General features: G+C 40.8%; 1 protein-coding gene across 25 annotated transcripts in view; it reads left to right on the top strand.

Annotated features, from left to right (window-relative positions):
- SECISBP2 (SECIS binding protein 2) overlaps positions 1-22,391 on the top strand; it is a 51,859-nt gene that overhangs the window by 10,139 nt on the left and 19,329 nt on the right. For 17 of the 25 annotated variants that reach the window (XR_002517752.2, XR_002517751.2, XR_002517750.2 and 14 more), the window contains 8 exons: positions 1,136-1,362; positions 5,934-6,015; positions 7,554-7,762; positions 11,507-11,629; positions 12,937-13,026; positions 14,662-14,794; positions 20,600-20,766; positions 21,803-21,941. Coding sequence is in view for 14 of the 25 variants with exons in the window: in XM_009189083.3 (XP_009187347.1) it covers positions 1,136-1,362; positions 5,934-6,015; positions 7,554-7,762; positions 11,507-11,629; positions 12,937-13,026; positions 14,662-14,794; positions 20,600-20,766; positions 21,803-21,941 (1,170 nt within the window). In the remaining 11 variants the exon portion in view is untranslated. The other 8 variants (XM_009189082.3, XM_009189081.3, XM_031654808.1 and 5 more) reach the window with 8 other exon arrangements.

The raw sequence follows: 22,391 nt of genomic DNA, 5'->3' as shown, positions 1-22,391 counted from the left end.
AGTGGCGCTATCTTGGCTCACTCACTCCAACCTCTGCCTCACGAGTTCAAGCAATTCTTGTGCCTCAGCCTCCCAAGTAGCTAGGGGTCATGTGCCCCCACACCCAGCTAATTTTTGTATTTTCTTTTATTTTCCTTTTTTTTTTTTTTTTTTTTTTGGGCAGGTCTCCTCTGTCGCCAATTTCCCGAGGTGCAGTGTGATCTCTGAATCATCACTGCAAGCCTCCGCCTCCCGGGCTCCACAGCCATTCTCCTGCTCAGCCTCCGAGTAGCTGGGACTACAGAGGCATGTCTGCATCTGCATGCTGGATTTTATTAATTTTGAAAAAGTGAGGAAGACGGGGGTTTCACCGTGTTAGCCAGGATGGTCTCGATCTCCTGACCTCATGATCTGCCCGTCTCGGCCTCCCAAAGTGCTAGGATTACAGGCTTGAGCCACTGCGCCTGGCATGTATTTTCAATAGAGTTGGGGTTTTACCATGTTGGCCAGGCTGGTCTCGAGCTCGTGGCTGCAAGTGATCTGCCTGCCTCAGCCTCCTGAAGTGCTGGGATTAAGGCATGGGCCACCTTGCCCTGGCCAAATTTTTCTTTTGTAAGTAGAGGGAATATATACTCCAAAGATAAAAAGTATAATACATACATAAACAAGTGATATAGTTGTTTATTATCATTATCAAGTATTATGTACTATACATCATCCTATGTACTATACTTTTGTATGCCTGTTAGCTCAGTAGGTTTGTTTACACCAGCATCACCACAAACATGTGAGTAATGCATTGCACCATGACATTACCAGTAGGCAATAGGAATTTTTCAGCTTCATTACAATCTTGTGGGGCTGTTGTATACGTAATCCATTGTTGACCAGACCATCACTATGTGGCACGTGACTGTACATACTCCTAAAATGTGCAGTGCATTTTGGTTTTTCTGCACAATGGCCCAACCAGAGTGATTGATATTTATAACCTTTATACTTTTACAAAGAAAGGTGAACAACACTGGTAAGAATTACGGTGTTTTGACAACAACCTGTTGCATCGATAGCAATAGTCTTTCTACTCTGCAATTTTTGCTTGAGTACTGGTCATCAAACAGTAACTAAATTTTTATTCTTAATTTTGTAATTACAGATGGTTACCATAAGCGAACAGACAGGAAATCCAGAATCATTGCAAAAAATGTATCTACCTCCAAACCTGAGTTTGAATTTACCACACTGGACTTTCCTGAACTGCAAGGTGCAGAGAACAATATGTCAGAGATACAGAAGCAACCCAACTGGGGACCTGTCCACTCTGCCTCTACTGACATTTCTCTTCTAAGAGAAGTAGTAAAACCAGCTGCAGTGTTATCAAAGGTGAGGTGAGGGTTTCTCTCTTACTTTTTCTTTTTCCTTGGTACACACTTTTTAAATTGTCTCACTTCAAACATTACACATTAAATCCTGCTGTGGGCTTTGATGTCCATGGAGCTGGGGAGGATGCATTGGGGGAGACCTTTCATTGTGCACTTAGATGACCTTTGTTAGAACAGTTTACAATGAGGCTGTAACATCTAGTGCAGCTATTGTTTTATTTTTTTTTGTTTGTTTGTTTGTCTGTTTTTTTGGAAACGGAGTCTCGCTCTGTCACCAGGCTGGAGTGCAGTGGCACGATCTCAGCTCACTGCAACCTCCACCTCCCGGGTTCAAGCAGTTCTCCTGCCTCAGCCTCTGGAGTAGCTGGGACTACAGGTGCACGCTTCAGGTGCACGCTGCCACGACCGGCTAATTTTTTTTTTGTATTTTAGTAGAGACGGGGTTTCATCATGTTGCCCAGGCTGGTCTTGAACACCTGAGCTATGGCAATCTGCCCGCCGTGGCCTCCCAAAGTGCTAGGATTATAGGCGTGAGCCACCGTGCCCGGTTGCAGCTAGTGTTCTAAAAGAATCACCTAGCATAGCTTTTTTTTTTGCGGGGAGGGAGTCTCACTCTGTCGCCTAGGCTGGAGTGCAGTGGTGCGATCTTGGCTTCTTGGCTCACTACAATCCCCGCCTTCCAGGTTCAAGCAATTCTCCTGCCTCAGCCTCCTGAGTAGCTGGGACTACAGGTACATGCCACCACATCTGGCTAATTTTTTTGTATTTTTAGGAGGGATGGGGTTTCACCATATTGGTCAGGCTGGTCTCGAACTCCTAACCTCAGGTGATCCACCTGCCTCGGCCTCCCAAAGTGCAGGAATTACACGATTGAGCCACTATGCCCAACCTAGTATACTCCTTTTTATGTGGTAGCTGAAAGGTGTCGTAGTGCCTCTGAAGGAAAAGATTCTAGCAGAGTTTAGCTGCTTTGACAGCCCATTTTCAACACACTATTTCTAGCATTCTGGTAGTACTTTTTCCAATACAGAAAAAAAAGACTTTTTTAAAAATTGAAATACATTAAGTCCTCACATAATGTTGTCAATAGGTTCTTGGAAACTGCAACGTTAAATGAAAGGCCGTATAGTAGGTCCTCCAGTAACATTTTCTTCACTATCATTTTGATGGTGATGAAAAAAAGGAATTGGTTTTGTTTTATGTTGTTTTGTTTAAAGTCACAGTTTCCAAGAACCTGTCCATGGTGCTAAGTGAGGACTTAACTGTAGTAATATTTAAAACTGCGTAGTGTAACTTCTGAATTTTCCAGGCTTTTATCTACATCTTTGTCTTGTTAATGATGCAGCAAATTCAGGAAAACTTATTACAGCAGGTAATTCACTTTGTTAAACATTTGATCTCAAAGTTTTAGTCCACCAAGTTGAGGCATTTCTCTCAAATGGATTGATTTGAGACTTCCAGGAAGAAATGGTGTCTAGTTAGTAGTTCCTAAAATGGCTTCTGATGAATTTCCACTGAAGGAGCAGTGGAGTACATGCCAGTACCAAGGCAAGCAGAAAGAAGAAAGATAAAGAAAACAGGTCTCACCTGTTCACTTTACCTCTTGAGTTGAGAAAGGATTTGTTTCCTGCCCTTGGACTTCTGTTAGGTGCCTGGACACTAAGGCCTGAAGGCTCAGTGACAGTTGCTGGTAATGTGTAGAAGATACGCCATTGTGTAGCAGTTTGCATGCAGGACCCTCACACTGTTGAACCTCACACTGTTGTAGCATGGTGCTTTACTGTCAAAGAGCTGGGAGAAGTCAGGCCAACTGATGGCTATCTAAAAATCATAGTTCCATCTGACCTGCTCCACGGGCTCCAGGCTGGGTTTGTGCAGTGGCTGAATAGCCACAAGGCTCCTGGTCTTCATCACGTACAGCTCTCATGAGTACCCTACAGAAGTAGTCCAGGATGCTGTGTAAGCCTCAGGGTCGGCTCGTGGAGTGAGCAGGAGTATGACTGGTACTTTATATCAAGGCCACTTGTTACATGTGACTGTTAATGTATTTGAACATATGAAGTAAGATAGAAGATACACATACTGATTGCTCTATTAATAGTCACTTGCACTCTTGAATTACGTTTGGGCTTTTTAAAAATTTATTTTCCTTCTAAAAGAAACTTTTTCCTGATGATATTAGTAATGTCCATAAATGACAAAAAATATATATATTTGTCTGAAATTGTACAACCAAAAGAAAAGCATGCTTGACACATAGTCTTTTAGAAATGGTCTATTGTGGGAATTTCCTTCACTGTATGATTATAAATATGTACAGTCTTACATTTGAATTTTTTAAAACTTTGTTGGTATTTTTTCCATGTCATTAAGTATTTTTTAAAAACAGCTGTTGCATTGGATCTCTCATACTGATTTGTATAATTTATTTACCATTCTTGAACAGGTAGGCTATTTCTAATTTTTTACTGACCTTGGTGAGCATAAAAGTTATGTTTACTAAAAGAACAGGCTGTGTTTTAATATTATTTTTTATTCCTGGACTCATGTTGTGAATTGGCAAATGGGTAAATTTGTGAAGCATATGAATTTTAAAAATTATTTTAAATCCATTATCTACTTAATGGATTCAACTTTGAATCTTTTAATTTACTTTTACCTCTGGTATTAGTCACTTGGAGGAGCCTTTTAATATACTCAATCCCCCCATACACATAGTGTCATTGTATATCTTTTTTTTTTTTTTTTGAGACGGAGTCTCGCTCTGTCGCCCAGGCTGGAGTGCTGTGGCCGGATCTCAGCTCACTGCAAGCTCCGCCTCCCGGGTTCCCGCCATTCTCCTGCCTCAGGCTCCCGAGTAGCTGGGACTACAGGCACCCGCCACCTCGCCCGGCTAGTTTTTTGTATTTTTTAGTAGAGACGGGGTTTCACCGTGTTAGCCAGGATGGTCTCGATCTCCTGACCTCGTGATCCGCCCGTCTCGGCCTCCCAAAGTGCTGGGATTACAGGCTTGAGCCACCGCGCCCGGCCCATTGTATATCTTATGTTTAATATGTGAGACAGCTTTCTGTCTTCATAAAACAGGGCATACATTGCAGGCTTACATTTGTTGTCAAAAAAACAGGGCATACATTGCAGGTTCACATTTGTTGTCATAAAACAGGGCATACATTGCAGGCTTACATTTGTTATCTTTGTAAACATTTTGATGGACTATTGGACTTCGGTGTGTGGGCCTCGTGAATGATGGCTTTTGCATTTACATGGGATCATTGCAGCTTTAAGAGTTGTGTGGTGCATCTGTGCCAACTTGGAAAGTTTGTCAGTGGTATGGTAAAGTTTTTTTAAAAGTTGCCACAATATTATGTGTGGTGTGATTCCATTATGGGAATTCATATAAAAATATGATACACAAATGTTTATATCATAGGCAAAGAAATAGAAGGATACTAATGAAGCTATAGATGTGGGTGGTGTTTTCCTCTAGGGAGTGAGATTTAGTTGAAGGAAGTAATTTAACTTTTCGCTTTGTGTACTTATATATTTGGAAATTTTAATTAGCATATATTTTGCAGATTTTAAGAATGGCAAGGGAAGCTATATTTTAAAATTAAATGATTACTTGGAATTTGAAATGGAAAGTAACTGCTTTGGCTTTTTTAAAAAAATAGATTTTATTTTTGAGAGCAGTTTTAGGTTCACAGCAAAGTTGAAAAGAAAGTACAGAGATTTCCCATATGCCCCTTGCCTGCACACACACACACAGACAGAGCTTCCTTCATTATCAACATCTTGTGCTAGAGTGATGCATTTGTTACAGTTGGTGACCTGCATTGACATCATCATCACCCAAAGCCCATCGTTTGCATTAGGGTTCACAGTTGATGTTGTGTCTTCTAAGAGTTTGGGGAAATACATAATGATGTGTGTCTACCGTAGTAGTATGGTACAGAGTGGTTTCACTGCCCTAAAAGTCTTCTCTGCTCCACCTGTTTATCCTTCCCTCCCCTCAACCCTGCTAACTACTATCTTTTTATGGTCTCCACAGTTTTGTCTTTTCTAGAATGTCACATAGCTGGAATCATGTAGTATGTAGCCCTTTTAGATTGGCTTCTTTCGCTTAGAAATGTGCATTTAAGTTTCTTCCATGTTTTTTCATGGCTTTGAATAGTTCATTTCGTTTAGGGGTCCATAATAGTTCATCATCTGGATATACCACAGTTTACCCATTCACCTACTTAAGGACATCTTGGCTGCTTCCAAGTTGTGGCAGTTATGAGTAAAGCTGCTGTAAACATCCGTGTGCAGGTTTTTGTGTGGACATAAGTTTTCACCTCCTTTGGATAATTACCAAGGAGTGTAGTGGCTAGATGATATGGTAAGAGTATGGTTAGTTTTGTAAGAGATTGCGGAACTATTAAATATCTCCCAAAGTGACTGTATCATTTTTCATTCTTACCAGCAATGAATAAGAATTTCTGTTGTCAAAGTGTTCTGGATTTTGATATGTAGTGTTATCTCCTTGTTTTAATTTGCATTTCTCTGATGACATCTAATGTGTTTGCTTTTTAGGGTGAAATAGTGGTGAAAAATAATAACCCAAATGAATCTGTAACTGCTAATGCTGCTACCAATTCTCCTTCATGTACAAGAGGTAAAAGTGGCTACAAAAATACTAATTTTTTAAATGTCATATACTTTCTAAGTTCATTTTTAACTCTAGTGCAATTGAAATGGTTTTTGTTGTAAAACCTTAAGACAGCTAATGACTTGTGAGTAACCTAACATCAATGTTAGTTTAGAAAGTTAAAGTAAGTAAATGAGATCCCACATCCACACACAAGGAGTATAAAATAAGAGACAGGAATTCCAAGTGAAGTATACATCCAATTCAGTGAGAAATTTTATGAACTCAGCAGTGACTACTTCCTTTAGTATTGCCTATTCTCAAAAGTTTTTGAGACCGTTAAAAATTGAGAACCCCAAAGAGCTGTTGTTTATTTGGGTGATACCTGTCAACATTTGCCCTATTCAAAGTTCAAACAAATTTGCTTAAAATAAACAATAAGCATATTGCATTTTAAGATAGCATATTTTTATGAAAACCATTTTTCAAAATTAAAAAGCTGTAGTGCAGAGAGCAGCCTTGCTTTCCACTTGTGCAGCTCTGCCATCTGGCTCTGTAGATTTGCCATGGCATTCACCTGCCTCACAGTCCTGCCTCATACAGCATTTGGAAGACTCCCAGGTGGTCTCATGAGAGAGGGAGAGTAGGGAAGGCAACTAACGCGTTTGTACTCCAGAAGAACGGTTTTGAATCCATAGACACCTGCAAGGGTCATGGGAGCCTCCTGTCACACTGTAAGGACTGCTCATCTGTCCTGTCCTGGCCAAGAAGTAATATACTCAGAGAGAGTTCCAAGTACCCTGCTTTGAAATTTTTACAGTAGCTTGTCCTAACAGACACTTTTACAAAATGATTGCAAATTTATTCATAGGGTGTTTTCTTCTGTGTTCTCATGTTTGGTATGTATGTGGTTGAGTGATGGTCTGTACTTCACAGGCTGCTCTGAGGATGTGTAGTTCTGTAGTGAGGAGAACAGTCTGTCTTACCCTTGGGGGTAGCCACAGGCTGCTGACAGGTGTTCACCTGCCTGTGTCCTGATAGATGTCTTTTTGTTTTGTCTGTATATAGAGTTTCATGGGCACCTAAAGGAGTAGTGTTGCTGTACTTATGCCTCTGTTCTAAAAGAAATAAATTACCAGTTATTGTGATAGCTGAAGTCTAGTGATCTTTGACTTCTGATGTTAAAGGTACACTTCAAGGTTAGTAGGGACAAAATTTGATCTTTAGTTCGTTAATTTTGTGTGCTTGCCACGTGGACATTTATTGTGGATTGTTGTTTTTTGACTAAAACTACTGTTTGTCTACCCATCTCCAACCCCCAGGTTAAAAAACCAGTTTCCAGGAAAATTAACCTTACAAGTTAAAAGGGAAAAAAATGCAGCATGCATGCCCCAAGAAGAAAAACAAGTTTAGTGACTACTATAGTTTCCAAGAGGATGTTTTCAATGATAGCCTACATTTAATGATGCTCTGAGCAGTTACCTCATGTAATGCATGTTTGAGTAACTAAGGAATTTCTATTTTACTGTTGAGATTGTTCAACAATTTTGGTTATCTTTGAGCAGAGTTATCTTGGACACCAATGGGTTATGTTGTTCGACAGACATTATCTACAGAACTGTCACCAGCCCCTAAAAATGTTACTTCTATGATAAACTTAAAGACCATTGCTTCATCAGCAGATCCTAAAAATGTTAGTATACCATCTTCTGAAGCTTTATCTTCGGATCGTTCCTACAACAAAGAAAAACACATTGTTCATCCTACCCAAAAGGTACGTGTCACTAGAGACAGAAAGTAGGATGGTGGTTGCCAGGGGCTCAGTAGAGTGGGGAATGAGAAATTATGTATTAATGGGTACAGAGTTTCAGTTTTGCAAGAGGAAATGAGTTTCTGAAGATGGATGGTGATAATGATTGCACAAAGTGTGAGTGTACTTAATGCCATTAAAATGTTCACTTAAAAATAGTTAAGATGGGCCGTGTGCAGTGGTTCAGGCCTGTAATCCCAGTGTTTTGGGAGGCCAAGGCAGGCGGATCACGAGGTCAGGAGATTGAGACCATCCTGTTTAACACGGTGAAACCCCGTCTCTACTAAAAAATACAAAAAAATTAGCTGGGCATGGTGGCAAGTGCCTATAGTCCCAGCTACTTGGGAGGCTGAGGCAGGAGAATGGCATCAACCCGGGAGGCGGAGCTTGCAGTGAGCCGAGATCGTGCCACTGCACTGCGGCCTGGGCGACAGAGTGAGACTCCGTCTCAAAAAAAAAAAGTAAATAAAGTTAGGATGGTGTGTTTTATGTTATATATACATACGTATATATGGTACTATTTTAAAAAAAGATTAGGGAAAAGGAGATGTGCATCACATTTTGATTACTTTGATTTTCTGTGCTACTGCATAGTCTTTGTTTTTGAGATGGAGTCTCACTCTGTTGCCCAGGCTAGAGTGCAGTGGCATGATCTTGACTCACTGCAACCTCCGCCTCCCAGGCTCAAGCGATTCTCCTGCCTCTGCCTCCTGAATAGCTGAGATTACAGGTGCTTGCCACCATGCCTGGCTCATTTTTGTATTTTTCATAGAGATGGGGCTTCACCATGTTGGCCAGGCTAATCTCACTCCTGACCTCAGGTGATCCGTGAACCTCGACCTCCCAAAGTGCTGGGATTACAGGCATGAGCCACTGTGCCTGGCCAGGATAGTCTTTTTTTTTTTTTTTAATCCCTCCAAATCCTAACTGCAAGTGGGTTTCATTCTATACCGTAGTCACTAGTCTGAGTTTGTCGTACTTGCACGTTGAATAAAGAATAGGTTGTGAGTCAAGGAATACAAGTGATAGCTTTTCTTTATGAGTGAGAATGTACATTTTGGACATATCGACTTAAAATGTCTGTGAGCCATTTTGAATTCTTTAAAGAAGAAATGTTGGCATAAGTTTTTGCTCTGGTGTGTAAAGTTTCTGCTTCTTTTTCCCTCAGTCTTTGTTGAATTTAAATGACTTTTACCAGTATAAGAGTACTAGAAGCAAAATAATTGAATTCCACATTTTATGATCATGTGGTACATGTTACTGATTTTTGGTTAGTGGAATTTATTTACTTTTTATATGATAGCATTCAGGATAGATTTTTTTTCCCCTTAAGTAATTTTAGTGTTTTTTTGTTTTGTTTTGGTTTTTTTCACTGCAGCTGTGACCTCCCTGGCTCAAGCAATCCTTCCACCTCAGCCTCTCTAACAACTAGGACTATAGGCATGCACCAACATGTCCAGCTAATATTTGTATTTTTTTATAGAGGCAGGGTTTTGCCATGTTTCCCAGGCTGGTCTTGAACTCCTGGGCTCAAGCAGTCCTGCCTCAGCCTCCTAAAGTGCTGAGATTACAGGCATGAGCCACCACACCCAACTTTAAGTTACATTTTTATTGTTTCCTAGAACTGTTTCTTCAAGAGCCTTTTTTTAATTGGTCTAGATACAGTTCTTCATTTTCATTGTGTATGGATACATTATTTTGGGTTGAAATGTGGTCTTGTTTAGCATAACGGTTTCCTTTCTTTTTGAGTATGGGGATACTTTTTGATTTCCAAAAATGTAATTAGCCCATTCCACATAAATGGTAGCTGTGTATTTACAGTGGTGACAATTAGAATGAAGGTAGATGTGTGCTTGTTCCTCGTTGCTCTGTGCATGTATTTGAGAGAAAGCAGTATATGTAAGGGAGAGACCCTTCCTTTTGTGTACACACTGAACTTGACTCTCAGTGAAGCCTCCCGCCTGTCTCCATGGCTCCTCTGGGTGGCCAGGCGCAAGCTGGACAACAGCCCACTGTCTAATTTTTTTTTTTTTTTTTTTTTTTGAGATGGAGTCTTGCACTGTCACCCAGGCTGGAGTGCAATGGCATGATCTCGGCTCACTGCAGCCTCCGCCTCCCGGGTTCAAGGGATTCTCCTGTCTTAGCCTCCCAAGTAGCTGGGATTACAGGTGCCCGCCACCATGCCTGGCTAATTTTTGTATTGTTTTAGTAGAGACGGAGTTTCACCATGTTGGTCAGGCTGGCTCGAACTCCTGACCTCAGGTGATCCACCCACCTCAGCCTCCCAAAGTGCTGGCATTACAGGCGTGAGCCACCGCACGTGGCCCCCGACTGTCTAATTCTTTGTTGCAGCTGCCAAGTCACTCTCAGAGCCAGTTTTCCTAATATGCAGTTAGCATTCTAAGAGTTAACAGATTTTGTTTTATTTTCCCAAGATCTTTTTAAAAAATTTTCTTAATTATAGGTCTAAGAAAAGCTTATTTTAGAAAAATTCTAAAAGATAAGAAGAAAATCAGCATCTCCTGTTATCTTCTAACCCAAATAGCTTTGCATTTTACATAGCTGGAGTGATAGTGATCAAAATGGTTTTTTAAGAAACTTTCTGTATTGTGAAATTTTATTACAGAAATGATAAATGTAACACTTCAAGGATCTACTTAGGGAAAAGGTCATCTCTCCCATACTTTTGATGCCTACCTTCAGAGAAACCTGCATTAGCAATCTGGCATATGTCCTGCCTCAGGCTCATGAAAATATGAACAAAGAGGGAGGAGTTTCTCTGTTTCGTTTTGTTTTGTTTTGTTTTTCTTAAAATGTGATCATTTTATACACATTACCCCTAAACCTGTCTTTTTCACTTAGAAAAATATCATGGACAGCTCCTGTGGGTCAGTAGATAAACATACTCTCTTTAATAGCTGCTGAGACTTTTACTTCTGAAGTGTAAATTCCCACTGGGTATAGCAGGGCCTAAAACAAAAAGTTCCCTGCCTTTTTAGAGCCTCCATTCTGATAGAGGGAGGCTGACAACATGCAGACAGATACAGGACACGTCAGAGAGTGATCAGTGCTCTGAAGAGAAAACCATGGAAATTCCCAGGGTAGAAAGCAACGGGTAGATAGAGATGAGGAGCGGCCCCAGCCTAGCCAAATTCTAGTGAAGGGGCTTCAGTGCAAAGGCCCTATGGCCAAAGCACATTTGACCTTGGATAAGGAGAGGCCCGGGGGGTTAGGGGCCTGTAGGAATGATGAGGTCACATTTAGCAGTCCTTGGATGGTCCCAGGTGTTTGTCTGATTTGAAGGTTCCATGGGTGATTCTGCTGTGCAGACAGGTGTGATGTGCAGATGACGAACCACTGGGCTGTGCTGATGGAAATGGCCTGCCTAGAATTACATGGAGAGCTTAGACTGGAATCAGGAAGGTCATGAACATCATGATCTCCTCAGGCTAAAAATTAGGTTCTGTCCAAATCCACCAGTTTTCAAAAGGAATTGGGCATTACAACTATTTGAACAAACTTTTTTTCCTTCAGAACTATTCTAGTGAATGCTGGCTTTTTAAAAAACAGGGATGAGGAACCTAACTCTGAATAAAATTGCCACGTGATTATAGGACTTGATATCTTAATTTTGCTGATACATAGTATTAAACATTCTATTGACTGCCCTAAAAACTGACGATTTTTGCTTTGATTTTTTTGTTCTAGTCTAAAGCATCACAAGGTAGCGACCTTGAACAAAATGAAGCCTCAAGAAAGAGTAAGAAAAAGAAAGAAAAATCTACATCAAAATATGAAGTCCTGAGAGTTCAAGAGCCTCCAAGGATTGAAGTACATTTATATTTATTACTCACATTGTGTGATATAATAAGTGGGTGTTTCTTAAGAGAAACTTGGGTTCATATTGGTTTCCTAAGTGAAAATCTCCAGGGCTTTTTAATGATCATTTTCTTAGTGCTAAAGAAAAGAGTAACCAGCCACTCTTCTCACCTCTTCATTTTGGCTTCCCAGTTTTCTCAGAGCAGCCACTCAGTGAACACCTGAATGAATGAATGGTCTGGAGACAAAACTACTTGTATCAGAGTTGAATAGTTTGTGTGCCATATTACTAATATTTCCCCTCAGTTATCTGCTTTACCTGTTTTTGTTTTTTTAGTTTTTTTTTTTTTTCTTGCTTTAGAATGCTGGCTTTTGCAGGGCCTCCTTTTCTATCCAAAAGTCTTATTATAAAGTGCTTCATTATAGAGAGAAATGTAGAATACTGTAGAACCATTGAGGGCCCAAGTCAGGAAGATTTCAGGAACTTCCAAAAGCATGCTTTAATTGTCTCATGATACTCCAAGTATTTCATAAGCTCTAAGGAGCCAGTCTGGGTTCTGACTTAATTTCTCATGTGCCTGGTTGTTTTATTTACATTACTGTACCAGACTCAGGTGGCCTGGCTGCTTGTGCAGGCCGAAGGCTCTCTCAGAGGTGCTGCCCGGGTGCCCAGCTTAGGGTCAAGCCCAGGGCATTCCCACAGACTTGGGGTGGGGGTTCCCAAGGCTCTTAGAACATCATTTAAGAATAGCTGGGTTACATGTTTGAAAACCTACCATGGCAGAGCATTATGGTTTAGGCAAGTGAATAATTTATATTTCTGCCCCATGTTTCCCATCTTTTTCCAAGGCACCTAAAATACTGACAAAATGACATAGGCATTTTTAAGTGATTAAAAAATTGTTTTTTAGCAGGCCTGTTGCCTTTGACTCCATTTATTAGCCTGGGTTCAGCAGAGATAACATGTAAATCTACTGAATCTAGATGGTTTCTCTAATGAAAATCCTTTGAAGAACAGGTAGTTGAATACTCTCATGCCAAGGTGGTCCAAGGTCAGTTCTGTAGACCCCTTGGTGTACCAAGATCATTGGTGGCACTCTCTTTGTTGGGTCTGGGGTATTAGAACGGTGGCTTTTAAATTTGCTGTATGTTAAATAAAGCAGAAGCTCTTATGTGAGAGTTTTGCAGCTTTTCTTTTTTTTAATCACTTTTAAGAACTTTTGTGGGACCTTACTGAAGAATGAAAATATAAGCAAGGGAAAGGTTGTACTTGGTATGTTGCATTAACAAAGAGCTGAAGGGGTGTGTGGTTTACTTAGGATGCCGAGGAATTTCCCAACCTGGCAGTTGCATCTGAAAGAAGAGACAGAATAGAGACACCGAAATTTCAATCTAAACAGCAGCCACAGGTAATTTTTAGATTGAAACCACAGTTGCTTTAGGCTTAACTTTTCTGGCTCAACTAAGTGCTTGAGAAAAACTGCTTTCCAGACATCTCTGTATAGAGACAGGTGGTTTTGTTTTGATTCATTCCTTCATGAGAGAACTGCACCCAGCATGTTGAAATAGAATTGCTCATAAATAACATTTTATTATTTTATAATGACTATTATTTTATAAGATTGTGATTTTATAATAAGATTATCAGTAACTGTAGTTGCTAGGTCAGAAAGGAGGGGGATCATACTGCCTTATGAAACTTTAAAGGGAAAAAGTTGATTTAGTTTATTGGGGAAACAGAAGAATGTTTTTGCAAGTCAGTAATGTGTGACGGAAGAAAAATAAGAGAGGCACCACAGTTTTACTCTATGCAGTCAAAACAAGCTAAAGTGGAGGTGATTCTCCTTCCATACTCCACCATCTATCCCACAGATTCATGAGGGAGCTTGTGAGTCATAATTTAGATGGGGAACTTGTGTACTTGTAGACATTTATTTGCTAGGATATTCATTGTCATTTTGCCTTTTAAAGGGAGACTATTGTTTTCGCATTCATGAAAAATAAAATTCTAAGCCTTTGTGTGAGTTAACTTTCTTTTTTTTTTGAGACGGAGTCTCGCTCTGTCGCCCAGGCTGGAGTACAGTGGCCGGATGTCAGCTCACTGCAAGCTCCGCCTCCCGGGTTTACGCCATTCTCCTGCCTCAGCCTCCCGAGTAGCTGGGACTACAGGTGCCCGCCAACTCACCCGGCTAGTTTTTTGTATTTTTTAGTAGAGACGGGGTTTCACCGTGTTAGCCAGAATGGTCTTGATCTCCTGACCTCGTGATCCACCCGTCTCAGCCTCCCAAAGTGCTAATTTGCTCATCTTCCTTCCATGCAGTAGGCCTCCTTGCCTGTCCTTTGTTGCACTTGGTACTTTCCCCTGATGGGAGCCCTCAGCCAGTAGGGTTTTTGGTGTCTGGGAAGAGAACACTTGGCAGGAGAGCAGAGCAGAGGCACTAAAGCAAATGGGACACCATGCCTTAGAACGTATCACTGGGCTTCCTTGTACAACTTTTTATATAGTCTCAAAACCCAAATCACAACAGTTTCAAAAACAACACTTGTTTTAAGCATATCAGACTTTGAGCCTACATTTAATATTATTTGCTGAGTATGATTTGGGCTTATGTAGACTTTGTATCACTATAATTTCATGCCATTTTGTTGGTTTACAGAGGCATTTGGAGAGAGAATGGGCTAATGAGGCAATAGTACTAACCAAGTAGCCTCACACACAGACTTTGTAGCCAAAGACTTTATACAAGCGCTAGTGTCTTGTCTGTAGATGTGTATTGTTGACTACTCACAGTGGAGATATAGATACAGACAGTCGTGTAGGTAATTTAATATAAACCCAATGTTCTAAAAGAAGGAAGACATAAACAACCATGGTAATACTGGCAAATAATGTGGGATTGATTGTTTTTCCTTTCATTACTTGAATTTTTGAAAATTCTTGTTTATAGTCTCTATTTCATTTTATCTTTACATCAATTTTTTGTAAAATGAAAAGCACAGTTTGTATAGTTTTATAAATAAACTTACGAATTTTGAACTTTCAGGATAACTTTAGAAACAATGTAAAGAAGAGCCAGCTTCCAGTGCAGTTGGATTTGGGGGGCGTGCTGACAGCCCTGGAGAAGAAGCAGCACTCTCAGCATGCAAAGCAGTCCTCCAAACCAGTGGTAGTCTCAGGTAAGATAGTCTTTCCATCTCAGACAAGTGGTTGAGGTCTTTTTCAGCTAGATTATTGTGTTAACATTTTCTCTTGTTATCAAAAGTTATTTATAGATAAAACAGTGTGATGCTGGAATAAGCATAGATATGGAACTGTGGAATAGAATTAAAGAGTCCAGAAATAAATTCATGTATCTGTAACCAATTGATTTTTCATGAGTATGCCAACTCCATGGAAAGAACAAAGAACAGTGTCTTTAAAATGGTACTAGAACATCCGGATTTCCACATGCTGAAGAATAATCATGCCTCTTACCTCACACCGTAGATCCAAATGAACTCAGAATGGATCAGTGAGCTAAATATAAGAGCTAAAACTATAAAACTCTTAAAAGAAAACGGGTAAATGTTTATGACCTTTTATTAGACATTGGATTTTTAGATACGGCACCAAAAAGATGAGCAACAAAAGAAAAATAAACTTTGGACTTCATTAAAATTAAAAATTTTTGCATACCGAAGGACATTATCAAGAAAGTGAAAAGACAACTTACAGAATGGGAGAAAATATTTTCAGATCATATATCTGATAGGTGATTAATATTCAAGTATTTAGGAACTCCAGCTGTATAGCAAACAATCCAATTTAAAAATGGGCAAAGGAGTGAGCTGAGATCGCGCCACCACACTCCAGCCAGGGTGACAGAGCGAGACTCCGTCTCAAAAACAACAACAGCAAAAAAAAAAAAAAAAAAAAAAAACGGGCAAAGAACTGGAAAAGGCATTTCTCCAAAAAAGGTACACAAGTGGTCAATAAGTGCATGAAAAGATCCTCAACATCATTAGTCATCAGGGAAATACATATTAATCAAAAGTACAGTGAAATACTACTTCCCACCTAGTGGGATGATTATAATCCAAAAACAGAAAATAGCAAGTGTCGGTGAAGATGTGGAAACATTGGAACCCCGTACACTGCCAGTGGGAATGTAAAATGGTGCAGCCACTGTGAAAGACAATCTGGTGGCTTCTTAAAATGCTCAATGCAGTTACTACATGACTCAGCGATTTCACTCCTCAGTATTTACCCAAAAGAAAATAGATTTAGACACTTTTACGCTGGGGTTTGTTATGGCATTATTCACAATAACCAAAAGGTAGAAACAGTGCAAATGTTCATTACCACATGACGGTGTAAACAAATGTGGTATACCTACGCAATGTAATATGCAACCTTAAAAAGAGAATGAATTCCTATACATGATACAACATGAATGAAACCTGAAAACATTATACCATATAAAATTAGCCAGACACAGAAACACAACTACTTTGTGATTCCACTTAAAAGAAATATGTGGAATAGGCAAATTCATAACAGCATAGATTAGAGGATACCTGGGGCTGAGGGGAAAAGGAATGGTGAGTTATTATTAACGGGGACAGAGTATTCATTGGAGCATGAAAAAGTCTTGAAAATGGATAATAGTGATGGTTGCACAACATTGTGAATCTAATTTATGCCACTGAATTGTGCACTTAAAAACAGTTAAAATGGTACATTTTATGTCATATATTACCACAATTAAAACATTTTTAAGTTATTAAGATGATTTTTAAAAATTGATCAGATTAAAAGATGAGCTTTCCACTTGATGTGATGACATTGTATAGCTGAAACCTCCTTATCTGTAGAAGTGCCCTGAGTTCCTGAAGATCTTTACCATCTGGGGAAGGAAGCTGCATTCCATGGAAATGGTTTACGGCCTGTGCATGGGGCACCACTGGGAACGGTGTCGAGTAGTGCTGATGGCTGCCTCTTTCCTCTGACACATCTTCTCTTAAGAGCCAAGACAGTTAAAACGCACAATATGTCAAAAAGCAACTTGAAAATTTTCAACCATAGGCTTTTAGATACGTTTCTTCCTTTTGAAGTAGTTTATTATTTCAAAAAACACTCCTTTTTTTTAAATCTGTGGATCTTCCTTTTTTTAAAACTTTTATTTTAGGTTCAGGGGTACACATGCACATTTGTTATATAGGTAAACTTGTGTCATGGGGGTTTGTTGTACAGATTATTTTGTCACTCAGGTACTAAGCCTAGTAACCAATAGTTATTTCTTCTGATCTTTTCCCTCCTCCCACCCTCAAGTAGGCCACAGTGTCTGTTGTTCCCCCCATGTGTCCATGTGTTCTCATTTAGCTCCCACTTGTAAGTGAGAACATGTGGTATTTGGTTTTCTGTTCCTGCATTGGTTTGCTAAGGATGATGGCCTCCAGTTCCATCCATGTTCCTACAAAGGATATGATCTCACTCTCTTTTATGACTGCGTAGTATTCCATGGTGTATATGTACGACATTTTCTTTATCCAGTCTACCGTTGCTGGGCATTTAGGTTGATTTCATGTCTCTGCTATTGTGAATAGTATTGCAGTGAACATTCACATGCATGTGTCTTTATAGTAGAATGATTTATATTCCTTTGGGTATATACCCAGTAATGGGATTGCTGGGTCAAATGATATTTCTGTTTTTAGATCTGAGGAATCACCACACTGCTTTCCACAGCGGTTGAACTAATTTACACTCCCAGCAACAGTGTATAAGCGTTTCTTTTTCTCCGCAACCTTGCCAGCATGTTATAGCCATTCTGACTGATGTGAGATGGTATCTCATTGTGGTTTTGATTTGCATTTCTCTAATGATTCAGTGATGTTGAGCTTTTTCTCATATGCTTGTTGGCCACGTGTATGTCTCTTGAAAAGTGTCTGTTCATGTCCTTTGCCCACTTTTTAATGGGTTGTTTTTTTCTTGTAAATTTGTTTAAGTTCCTTATAGATGTTGGATATTAGACCTTTGTCAGATGGATAGATTGCAAAAATTTCTCCCATTCTGTAGGTTGTCTGTTCACTCTGATGATAGTTTGTTTTGCAATGCAGAAGCTCTTTAGTTTAATTAGATCCCTTTTGTCAACTTTTGCTTTAGTTGCAATTGCTTTTGATGTCTTTGTCATGAAATCTTTGCCAGTTCCTGTGTCCAGAATGGTATTGCCTGGGTTGTCTTTCAGTGTTTTTATAGTTCCGGCTTTTACATTTGAGTCTTAAATCCATCTTGAGTTGATTTTTGTATACAGTGTAAGAAAGGAATCCAGTTTCAATTTTCTGCATATGGCTAGCCAGTTATCCCAGCACCGTTTATTGAATAGGTAGTCCTTTCCCCATTGCTTGTTTTTGCCAACTTTGTCATTTGTTCCTCGCTTCCTCCTTTACTGCCTTTGGTGTTAAATGTTTTTAGAGTACACTTTTGATTTCTTTGTTGATCTTTTTTAACTTTAGTTTGAAAAACTACTTTCTTAGTGGTTGCTATAGGGATTACAATATACATGTTAGTTTATATACTGGAGAAACTTTACTCCAATATGTCTCCATTTTCTTCCTCCCCCTTTATGCTGTAGTCATATGGTACATCTAAATAGATTATAAACCAAACACTACAGTGTTGGAACTACTACTTTATACAGCCATATCTTTTAAAGAAGAGAAGGAATAAGGAAAAAAATGTGTATTTCCCAGTTTCATATTTATGATTTTAGGTGTTCTTTATTCCTCTGGATTCAGTTGCCATCTTGTATCCCTTCTGGTAGTATTTCTTCTGGAGGACTTCTTTTAGTATTAGTGACACAAGCCATACTAGCAACAAATTCTCACGGTCTTTCTTTGTCTAGGAATGTCTTTATTTTGCATTCACTTTTTGGACGTTAGTTTTGCTGGATATAGAATTCTTGGTTGACCACCCCATAGCTCATCCCTATAGTGAGTCTTCCCCTGGACTCCATGTAAAGTCCCTGCCGGCCTGGCCATGTCTGTTGCTTGCCTATACAAAACGGCAGCCTCAGACTGGCCATGCTGCCTTGCCTTCCCCATTTGCTGAAATCACTAATTTAAATGATCACACTCTCAATTCAGCAAGCCCTTTATGGCACTGACAGGGAAGCCGCTGGTTTTCATAGCCTTGGCACCTGCTGAATGAGCCAAAGCAGAGCAGGGAGAGACTGGGAAATACCTCAGACAGGAATGTCCAGACTCATACTGTTCTCACCTGAAGGCTAATCATCTAAGGAGTAAGTACTCTTTGGTTTGTTGGAACCTTTTGGTCACTTTCCAGAGGACTGATATGATTGTGTTTGGCAGTTCTGTTGAACTTCGTGGTTGTTTTTGTGGGAGGGAATGGTTGATCTTCTTCTGTTGTAGGAAGGACCCTCCTCAGGCCTATTGTCAGTGCTTTGTGAAGAACTGCCTGGCAGTGGGGTGCAGGAGGTGTGTGTAGAGCTAGAGAGCTTGTGGCAGGTTTTTCAGGAGCCCAAGTGAGATGCTGAACTTGGTGTCATTGGGGACTGGGTGAGTGAGCACCTTTGAGCCATACAGGGTTTTCCAAGAAGAGCTGAGAAAAAGAATTGAGCCAGTCACATAGTCACATGTATGTTTCAAACACCACGTGGAAACAAGGCTCCAAAGATGCAAGCAGCTGTGGTCACTAAGGCCAGAGCAGCCTGGGAGGCAGGTACAGTTGTCTTGGTTGACCTGTGCAGGTTACGTTCTGTGTTGCAGCAGTGAATCAGACAGGCGAGACTTACTGGGACTGCCTGATTGACGAGCACCAATTATTTTAAAAACGTGTTCCAAAATTAAAGGAGGGCAGGTAAAATACATTTGGAAAAATACTGATGATTGTTGAAGGTGGACATTGGGCACAGGGGTTTGTTTACCATTCTTTTTTCTTTGGTGTATGTTTGGAAATTTTCCAGATCAAAAAATGAGGATAAAACTATATAGGAATTAACTGTTTACTTGAAATAATTATTGAGATGGGAAATAGAACAGAAAAGGAGAATAAAATTGAACTGTTCAGTAGTAATCACAATAATTTATTGACTATATAGAGGGATTACCAACTGCCCATGATGGGATTTCAGAAAACATGTCTGGAAAACTCAAGAGAATTAACTAGAAATATTACTAGAATCTTATAGTGGCCTTATAAGGTCGCTAGATACAAGATACACATACAGAAACCAATAGGGCCAGCTTCCACAAAGGCAGTGTCAACTAGAAAAGGTAGTGGAGAGGGACGTGTTCACAGTAGCAACAGTGAGTGCAGACCACCTAGAACTGTCCTGAGTCAAAAAATGAGATCCATGTAGTATGAGACTGTACTGAGAAATATGGGAGATCTGATTACATGGATAGGAAGGTAGGTGTTCCTGAATTACTTGATACTTTTTGGGAATCTCATCCAAAAGATACTAAATTTCATTTGGAATTACTGCCAATGAAAAGAATGTGTAAGAGATTGACGGCCGGGCGCGGTGGCTCAAGCCTGTAATCCCAGGACTTTGGGAGGCCGAGACGGGTGGATCATGAGGTCAGGAGATCGAGACCATCCTGGCTAACACGGTGAAACCCCGTCTCTACTAAAAAATACAAAAAAAACTAGCCGGGTGAGGTGGCGGGCGCCTGTAGTCCCAGCTACTCGGGAGGCTGAGGCAGGAGAATGGCGTGGACCCGGGAGGCGGAGCTTGCAGTGAGCTGAGATCCGGCCACTGCATTCCAGCCTGGGAGACAGAGCCAGACTCCGTCTCAAAAAAAAAAAAAAAAAAAAAAAAAAAAAGATTGTTTGACAAAGAAGGGTTGTGAGAACAGGCTGGGGGTGACTTGGCAAGCTCTGTCAGATACCCTGAGGCAGCTTCTGGGCGAGCTGTGGTCCAAGAGCTGGGTGGAGCGTCTGGGAGGTGACCTTGAGGCCTTTGTTCCACTGTGTTTCAGTTGGAGCAGTGCCCGTCCTTTCCAAAGAATGTACATCAGGGGAGAGAGGCCGCCGCGTGAGTCAAATGAAGACCCCACACAATCCCTTGGACTCCAGCGCCCCGCTGATGAAGAAAGGGAAGCAGAGGGAGATCCCCAAGGCCAAGAAGCCAACCTCACTGAAGAAGGTGTGTGGGGTGTTTCAGCCAAAGCGAGGCGCTAAAAAACTTAGTTTCACATTTCCATAGTTATTCTCCCAGCTCTTAGATGTTTAGATTTTACGACTTACATTATTTGAATATGTTGTAGTAAAACATGTTAATGATACTTTTAACAAATGATCCCTCAGCCTCCCAGCCTGACACGTGAGGGACATGTGATGTGGGAAATGATTTAGCTACCTGAAAAGAAAGGAACATCTTTTATTTTTTTAACTTTACAGTGGATGGATAGAAAACCAGAAATGGGAGGAGTTGCATTTTTCTTCTTCTTATGATTCCCTTTCATCCTACCCTAGCTGATCTGTCTGATGTTCAGAGTCAGTAAATAATGCACACTTCCTTGCAGACCTTCCAGGAGGACAGTCACAGGCTCCTCCGGTTAATTCCTTTTTTTTTTTTTCTTTTTTTTTTTGAGATGGAGTTTTGCTCTTGTCACCCAGGCTGGAGTGCAGTGATGGAGCGATCTCAGCTCACTGCAACCTCCGCCTCCCGGGTTCAAGCAACTCTTCTGCCTCAGCCTCCCGAGTAGCTGGGGTTACAGGTGCGTGCTATCATGCCTGACTGATTCTTGTATTTTTAGTAGAGATGAGGTCTCACCATGTTGACCAGGCTAGTCTCAAACTCCTGACCTCAGGTGATCCACCTGCCTTGGCCTCCCAAAGTGCTGGGATTACAGGCATGAGCCATCTCGCCCAGCCTCCCTCCAGTGAATTCTCACAGCAGCCCTGTGGTGTGGGTGCTCAGGCGAGTGCTGAGCTGCAGAATTGTATTCAGAGCTCAGGGCTCTCCTGTGTGGCTGCTCTGCATACCTCGGGAGGAACATGCCACTCCAAAACCAGCAGGGAGGGTTGGGTCAGCTCCCTGGAGTCTGGCGAGCACTTGGCTGCTCTCAGGGCACAAATAGGTTGCCAACAGGTTGAACTTAGGCAGTTTAATTTGCAGAAGAGCTTATCTTTTAAGTACAAGTATTTAGGCATTTTAATTGTTTATTTAAATTTTTAAGATTATTTTGAAAGAACGGCAAGAGAGAAAGCAGCAGCGTCTCCAAGAAAATACTGTGAGTCCAGCTTTTACCAGTGATGACACACAAGATGGAGAGAGTGGTGGTGATGACCAGGTTCCTGAGCAGGCAGAGCCCTCAGGTACCAACTTTTGTTTGTGCCTTAAGAATAATTTAAACGGGAGCAACTATGAAAAGGATGAGCTGTGCTGAGCAAACTCTCCAGGACTTGGCTGACAACTCTTGCTTTTGTGGGGAAAGTGGGTCAGCACTGAGCTTCCAGCTTTACAGGGAAGGGAGGTCCCCATGGTTGGGGGCATGTTTCTAGTCCCTCTGGTTCTGGGATCTGTGAGGCACAGAGGTGAGGATCCTCCCTTCCCACCAAGTTTGATCTGTGTGATGCTGGATGGTCCTCTAACTTGAAGTGGTCATGAGAATTAACACCGCTAGCTGCACAGCTGCTTACCAGCAGGTATAGGAGACGTAGGGGCATGAACACAATTGTGTGTTTTTAAGTAGACTTCTTACTCAGTTATACGTTCAGAAAAGTGCACAAATCATCAGTGTACAGCTTGAGGACTTTTCACAGTGA

Source organism: Papio anubis, chromosome 13 (genome assembly GCF_008728515.1).
Source record: "Papio anubis isolate 15944 chromosome 13, Panubis1.0, whole genome shotgun sequence".
Classification (NCBI taxonomy): Eukaryota; Metazoa; Chordata; class Mammalia; order Primates; family Cercopithecidae; genus Papio; species Papio anubis.
This window is presented reverse-complemented; position numbering and strand designations above follow the sequence as displayed.